This window comes from Nematolebias whitei, chromosome 20 (genome assembly GCF_014905685.2).
Source record: "Nematolebias whitei isolate Nwh7 chromosome 20, NemWhi1, whole genome shotgun sequence".
NCBI classification, from domain to species: domain Eukaryota; kingdom Metazoa; phylum Chordata; class Actinopteri; order Cyprinodontiformes; family Rivulidae; genus Nematolebias; species Nematolebias whitei.
In genome coordinates, this window is record NC_056517.1 from 40,900,776 (window position 1) to 40,908,633 (window position 7,858).

A 7,858-nucleotide genomic window follows, 5' to 3' on the forward strand; every position below is an offset into this window, starting at 1 on the left:
CTGATCAAGAAAGCTCATCAGAGACTCTACTTCCTCAGACGGCTGAGGCGAGCTGGTCTGGGAAGCTCAGTCCTCACCTCCTTCTACAGGTGTGCAGTGGAGAGCATCCTGTGCTCCAGCATCAACGTGTGGCATGGAGGCTGCACAGCTGCAGAAAGAAAAGCTTTGCAGAGAGTGGTGAAGGCTGCACAGAAATCTGTTGGAATCAGCCTCCCCACCATCACAGACATCTACACGTCCAGATGCAGGAAGAGGGCCACCTGCATCATGAAGGACCCCACTCACCCAGCACACACACTTTTTGCCCCACTCCCCTCAGGAAGGAGGTTAAGGAGCATTAAGTGTAGAACCACTAGACTGAGGAACAGCTTGTTGGTGACCCTAACCCTAACAGCTCCTCCAGGTCTGCTGGTGCGGCGCACAGGTAAACAACTCCAGGTGTTTACATGGACTGAGCGCGCAGGCAGCTGGCCAGCAGCCAGGCCCCGGGAGTACCACGGGTCAGAGGAGAAGATCAGATCCAGAGCGAGTCCTGATAGAATAATCCACACTTTGCCTCAGTTTCACCAAAATCCCTGCACGCTTCCCACGACGTCTGCGACGTTTCCTCCATGGAGAAAGGCCAGAGTCACGCAGAAGGAATGCAGGAATCTCAGACAGGACCGGTGGAGGAGAGTGCTGACCGCTGTACAAAAACTCCGCAGGCGTTTCAGCAAATGTACGGAGCTCCAAAAGTGCCCGACGATCATACTGAAAATATGACTCGGCACACTGCACCAACCATTGTAAAAATAACAAAAATACAATACAAGCAGAGAGCGAGAGACGGGCAGCCCTACACACCGGCGCCATCTTGGAAAGCAGCATTACGATCATTATGATTAAACAAAGCGAGACTGGTGGCAGATAGTCAGAGGTTTAGGAGTTGATGACGTTCATAAACCAGCAGTGAGTCGATGTTGTAGGTGAAAAATGACAAAAACAGAAAATACACAATCACTGCAGACAGAGGTGGAGGGCAGGCCATGCACAGCGGCACCATCTTCCCGGAAGTTGTCAGAACACCACCTGGACACCCAGCGGTTAAACGACATACGGCTAAACATGTCATCGCTGGTCAGGTTGGGGAGGGGGCCAGAGAAAACTATGGAGTCTGACATGGTTTTAGCAAAGTTACACACGAAGCAAAATTAATTTTAGCGACCTCCGATTGACATAACCGGGTGTCATTACTGCCTTAAGCCCTGTGACCTTTGCCCCAGTCTTACTGTATTTAGCCTTAGCCTTAGTCAGCAGTTTCAGATAAGTTTCTGTGTTGCCCGCTCTGGCCCCCGGAATGCATTTAACTATGGCTGCTGGAGTCCCTAAAGCCACGTTTCGGACTATGGAGCTGCCAGTAACCAGGGTCTGCTTCTCAGCAGGTGTGTCACTGAGCGAGGAAAATCGATTAGAAATGTGAACGGGTCAGTAGTGAACTGGGGGCTTAGCCTTAGCACTAAGCTTGTTCCGGACCGTCACCCAGCCAGCCTGGGGTCCCAGCTGCTCGGGGTCTGCCGGAGGACCGCTAACGGGAGCTAGCCTTTGTAGTTCCACGCTGTTTAAGAGTGCATTCGCACCAGCCCTGTTTAGTTCGCTTTAATCGAACTCTAGCTCGTTTTCCTAGAAAGTCCGGTTCGTTTGGGAAGGTGTGAACGCGCCATCGAACTCTGTCACGGAACAAAAAGGCGAACTCTGGCCCGGGCTAAAACCTAGGTCTCGGTCCGGTAGAAGAGAACTCCAGCGCGGTTCGAGTACAGTGTGAATGTAAACAGACCGGGTCCCGCTCCACAAGCAAGAAGTGGAGTACAATGCAGGGCAAACAAACACACATTTCTCTGACCTTATATGGAGCCATCAGCTGCCTTGTGTGAAAAACGATATTCTCCATGGTCTTCTGCCTCATCTGCTCATGCTGAGTCCATTTTTGAAAAATGACAAAATATAACTCCTAAAACTGCTAAAACTTGATGCCACTCCATTTTTGTTTTTATTTCCATAAGAAGAAGAAGTGTCTTCAGAGGTTTTTGTGTTGTTTCTTTCAGTAGTTCTTGGTGCAACGCCCCCACAGGCGAGCGGGGGAATAGGTTGGTTCAACAGGTTGGCTCGACTGCACAGTGCAGTGTGAATGCAAACACACCAGCTCAAATGTAAACAAAATGTTATGAATATTGGTCACAATACAATACAGAGTAACAGGAAACATTACAGCCTAACAGGAACTGAACATGATTTAAGGTTTTGTTGCAGCCTGAATTACAGTGATGGGAAAAACTGGCTATACTTGTTACAGTCTGACAATAATGAAACTCACACCCCCTCCCATTTGTTCATGCTTTTTCTTTTTGCTTTCTTTTCAGACTTCAGAGAAAGTGCAACCAGTCTTCCTGCTAACAGAGTCATGTCACCAAGATCAGCTAATGACGGATAAGCCCAAGGTAGCAACAAGTCTTGTGGGCCCGCCCCCCATTAACTCCCTGCCTCCTCCATCAGGAGTTGCCATGAAGCCTCATGCTGATGTCATAGAGCAATGGGCAAGTGCTTCAAAATATAACATGGTTTATGAGCCAGTAGATAAACACAATGTCAGAGCTGCTGCTGATTATAATGATAATGATGATATGGAGGAAGATGTCAGTAATAAGCCTAGTAATCAAGCAAGCACTGACAGTGATAAAGAGGCTAATGAGACCAGTGAAGATGTTATCAGTGTGTTGGCACAGACAGAAGTTCATGAAGCAGTGGACTCAGCAGTCAGACACATTATTGATGCTAGCCAGGGTAGCATCAATGTTAACTTTACAGTTAGTGTTAGCAATCAGCTAGCTAATACTGATGCTAGCAGCAATTTTACACCCAAGTGTTACCATGACAACAAAGAGGCTGACAGCTCGCAGGATGAAGGAAGCTGGGGATTTGAGGAAAACTCCCCTCCTACAACTTTACCCCGCCTCACATCCAGGCACTCAACCAACTGTACTCACTCATCAACCTACAGAGATGATGAAGATGAGTCTGAACCTTTGCAGGAGGTAACAATTTATGCATCTCCAATCTAACCCAGTGATCCTCGCGCCATCACCAATGATCTTAGCCCTAGTGATTTTTACCCCATTGACCTCAGCTCCTGTCCCAGAGTCCTTAGGCCCTGTGACCTTTGCCCCAGTCCCAGTGACCTCTACCTCCATAGACATCTTCCCCAGTGACCTCTGTCCAAGTGCCAGTGATCTCTTTCCTAGTCACCTCTGCTCAGTTACCAGTGACCTCTTTCCAAGCCCCATTGACTTCTGCTCAAGTTCCCAATGACCTTTGTCATAGTAACCTATACCCCAGTAACCTCTGCTCAGTTACCAGTGTCCTCTGTCCAAGTTTCAGAGTCAGAGTTTCTTTGTCATTCGCACCACATGTGGTACATATGGTGGAATGAAATTATGTACACAGGGTCCCAGTTTCATCCAACAATAAAATGTAAAAGACAAACATTAATAAGATCTAAAATATGAACCAAGCGTATTTTTAGTTGATGTTTTTCTAAGCACTAATAGCATAAAAAAATTAAAACAATATGCCGAACAGCAGCATGAACATGGAGTCTGTGTGAGCAGATGAGCACACATGAACACAGCAACATGAAACAGATCAGCATCAACATGATGTGATTATTCACAGTGATTATCCTGTTTAGAGATTCATGAGTCTGGCTGTGGCTGAGTGGTTAGAGCAGTCGTCCTCCAATGCAAGAGTTGGGAGTTCGAATCCACCAGCAGTCACATGCCGAAGTTTCCCTGGGCAAGACACTGAACCCCTCAATGCCTCTGATGTGTGACCATCGGTGTATGAATGTGATAAATCACTGATTAGTCTCTTTAGATCTATTTGTTCGATTAGCTTTGTACAGATCTAGTAGAGTGCTGTAAGAATGGTAAATGAGGGCACAGGTTGTGTTGCAAAGCACTTTGAGTATCTTGATAAGATAGAAAGGCGCTATATAAGTACAGTCCATTTACCATTACCATTTAAAAGTCTCAGGGTAGAAGCTGTTCCTCAGTCTAGTGGTTCTACACTTAATGCTCCTTAACCTTCTTCCTGAGGGGAACAGGGCAAAAAGTGTGTGTGCTGGGTGAGTGGGGTCCTTCATGATGCTGGTGGCCCTCTTCCTGAATCTAGAGGTGCAAATGTTTGTGAGGGTAGGGAGGCTGACTCCAACAGACTTCTGTGCAGCCTTCACCACTCTGCAAAGCTTTTATTTCTGCAGCTGTGCAGCCTCCATGCTACATGTTGATGCTGGAGCACAGGATGCTCTCCACTGCACACCTGTAGAAGGAGGTGAGGACTGAGCTTCCCAGACCAGCTAACCTCAGCCGCCTGAGGAAGTAAAAGTCTTTGATGAGCTTTCTTGATCAGGCTGGTATTGTTGTTGCCCCAGCTGAGGTTGTCATTCAGGCGCACACCCAAGCACTTGTAGCTGGAGACCACTTCTGCCCCAGATCCTATTTTCAGGTGGGGTAGGTGAGTTTGTTCCTTCTGAAGTCCACAACCATCTCCTTCATCCTCTTCACATTGATGTGAAGGTTATTCTCTTTTCACCAACTCTCGAGGTGTTCCTTCTCCTGCCTTTAGTTATACTCATTGTTGTTTGTGATGTATCCCACTACTGCTGTATCATCTGCAAACTTTACAATATGACAGCCTGAATGGTTAGGTGCACTGTCATACATGAGCAGAGTGAACAGGACAGGGCTCAGCACACATCCCTGAGTGGAGCCAGTGTTGAGGGTTATGGTAGAGGAAGAGAATGTTGGATATTTCTTATCTAGACTGGTCCTATGGTTTTGCTCAGTCAGAACCGGGTCATAATTTCATTATAATCCCAATAAAGTTGTGGATCCTCACTGACTATGGTCTGTTTGTTAAGAAGTCTAGGACCCAGTTGCAAATGGAGGAGCTTAGTCCTGGTGTGAGTAGTTTGTCCATCAGGGTTTGGGGGATCATGGTACTGAAGGCAGATGTGAAGTCCACAAAGAGCATACAGATGTAGTAGTCCTTCTGCTCCAGGTGGGTGAGAGCAGGTTGGACCACAGAGGAGATGGCATCCCCTGTTGATCGGTTCTCACGGTATGCATACTGGTGAGAGTCCTAGTTGTTATTGTTGATGGGTTTTTCATTCAACCTTTATTTAGACAGGTAAATCCCATTGAGCCTCAAGGACTCATTTACAAGAGAGACCTGATTTCAACAAAGAATGATGACAACAATGGACAACAGCGACAACAATAAACAGTTAGAAAAAGTCATACAGATTTTTTTTATTTTTTTTATTTTTTAACAAATAGGATGCCTTAAAAAAGAAAAGTAACAAAAACAGCTAGATTCTAAGGCAAATGTAGAAAACTAAAAACAGGAACATGTCTGCATTGGTCCCGGCCAGGAGTCCAACAGGTTCTTAAATCCACTTAGAGAGGTCAAGGTCGAGAGCTTCAGATCTTTTTGTAAGATATTCCAGGAAACAGGAGCGGAATAGGAGAAGGCCCTTTTGCCTAGTTCAGTCCGCACTGAGGGAACACTGCAGGTAATGATGTCCTGAGAGTGCACGCTGTAGCTGCACTCATGCAGAGACATGTAGGAGGAGATGTATGAAGGCAGCAGACCAAGAATTGATTTAAAGATGAAAATGTACCAGTGAGAGAGTCTGCGTGAAGTTAATGATGTCCAGTTAACCAGTGAATACAGGGTGCAGTGGTGGGTATGATAATCACAGCCAGTTATGAATCTTAGTGCACCATGATAGACAGCAACCAACATCTGCAGGGTTCTTGTAGGAGCGTTCATGTAAATAATGTCATCATAATCAATAGAGGGAAGGAAGGTCACAGTTACAAGGCGTTTCCTTGCATTCAGAGTTAGACAGGATCTGTTTCTGAAAAAGAAACCCAGTTTAACTTTCAGTTTCTTTACCAAGTTTTCCACATGAAGCTTAAAAGAGAGATGAGTCGACCAAAATACCCAAATATTTATAGGAATCAACAAACTCAATGGGGACACCATTTGAGGCTGAAATCAGAGGAAGAACTGCTGGGACCGACTTCCTATTTGAAAAAAGCATCCCTTTGGTTTTGTCGACATTTAGGATAAGTTTGAGGTGGAACAAATCTGTCTGGATGATGTTAAATGCAGATTTCAAAAGCTGTAAAGCCTTATCAACTGTTTTAACTCCACAATAAACAACTGTATCATCAGCATAGAAATGTATGGATGTGTCAGGGATGTTTTTACCTACATTACATATGTAGATTGTAAAGAAGGTGGGTCCTAAGACCGAGCCTTGTGGAACACCATTGTTGACTGTTAAATAACTGGAGGAAGTACTATTATGTTGAACACATTGCCTCCAGTCTGAGAGATAGTTAGAGAACCAACCAATGTTATGTTCTGAGAAACCAATTTCTGAGAGCTTATGACACAAGATGTTATGATCCATAGTGTCAAAAGCTTTAGACAGGTCTAAGAAAAGTGCAGCACAATAATCCTTAGCATCCAGTGCTACAACAATGTCATTAAGAACCTTCAGTGAAGCAGTGGTTGTGCTGTGTTGTTTCCTGAAACCAGATTGAAGGCGAGGTCAGATGTTAAATGAGTCCAGGTAATTTTTGATTTGAGAGTTTATCAGTTTTTCTAGAACCTTGGCGAAAATGCAGAGTGTAGAGATTGGTCGATAGTTGTTCAGTTAGGTGGGGTCATCTCCCTTCAGCAAAGGAAGAACAAAGGCTGTTTTCCAAGCATCTGGAATGGAGTTTTGTCTTATGGAGAGATTGAAGATGTGGGTCACAGGGACTGTGATGATATGAGCAGTCAGCCTTAGGAAATAAGGTGGAAGTTCATCTGGTACTGCAGATTTTTTAGGATCAAGAGCTTTTAACAGTTAATTAACCTCACTGACTGAGAATAGAGAAAAAGAGAAAGTGTGATTAGCTGAGGATTGACTTGTAGGAGGGATTTGATTTGTAGAAGTTTGGTTGGTTTCGTCTCTCGGGGAAACCTGTGGGGGTACTCTGGGAGTATGGGGTACCAGGCCCGTTGATATGGGCTGTTAGGTCCCTGTATGACTGATGTCAGAGCCTGGTCCGCATTGCCGGCAGTAAATCGGGCTTGTTCCCAGTTAGAATTGGACTCCGCCAAGGTTGCCCTTTGTCACGATCCTGTTCATAACTTTTATGGACAGAATTTCTAGGCACAGCCAAGGTGTTGAAGGGATCCGTTTCGGTGGCCTTAGGATTGCTTCTCTGCTTTTTGCAGAGGATGTGGTCCTGTTGGCTTAATCAGATCGTGATCTACAGCTTTCGCTGGAACGGTTCGCAGCCGAGTGAGACACGGCCGGGATGAAGATCAGTTCCTCCAAATTTGAGGCTATGGTCTTGAGCCGGAAAAGGGTAGAGTGCCCTCTCCGGGTCAGGGAGGAGGTCCTGCCACAAGTGGAGGAGTTCAAGTATCTTGGGGTCTTGTTCACGAATGAGGGAAAAATGGAACGTGAGATCGATAGGCAGATAGGTGCAGCATCTGCAGTGAGGCTGGCATTGTACAGGTCTGTCATGGTGAAGAGAGAGCTGAGTCAAAACGCAAAGCTCTCAATTTACTGATCGATCTACGTTCCTACCCTCATATATGTTCACGAGCTTTGGGTTGTGACTGAAAGAACGAGATCTTGGATACAAGCGGCCAAAATGAGTTTTCTCCACAGGGTGTCTGGGCTCTCCCTTAGAGATAGGGTGAGAAGCTTGATCATCCGGGAGAGACTCAGAGTAGAGCCGCTGCTTCTCCACGTCGA

At 45.8% G+C, this 7,858-nt stretch overlaps 1 protein-coding gene across 1 annotated transcript in view; it reads left to right on the top strand.

Annotated features, from left to right (window-relative positions):
• Window positions 1-7,858, top strand: part of LOC119426476 (protein 4.1-like) — a 129,062-nt gene that overhangs the window by 77,718 nt on the left and 43,486 nt on the right. Inside the window, exon 18 of the mRNA XM_037694037.1 lies at window positions 2,397-2,474. Within this exon, the coding sequence (XP_037549965.1) occupies window positions 2,397-2,474 (78 nt within the window). The remainder of the gene's footprint in view (window positions 1-2,396; window positions 2,475-7,858) is intronic.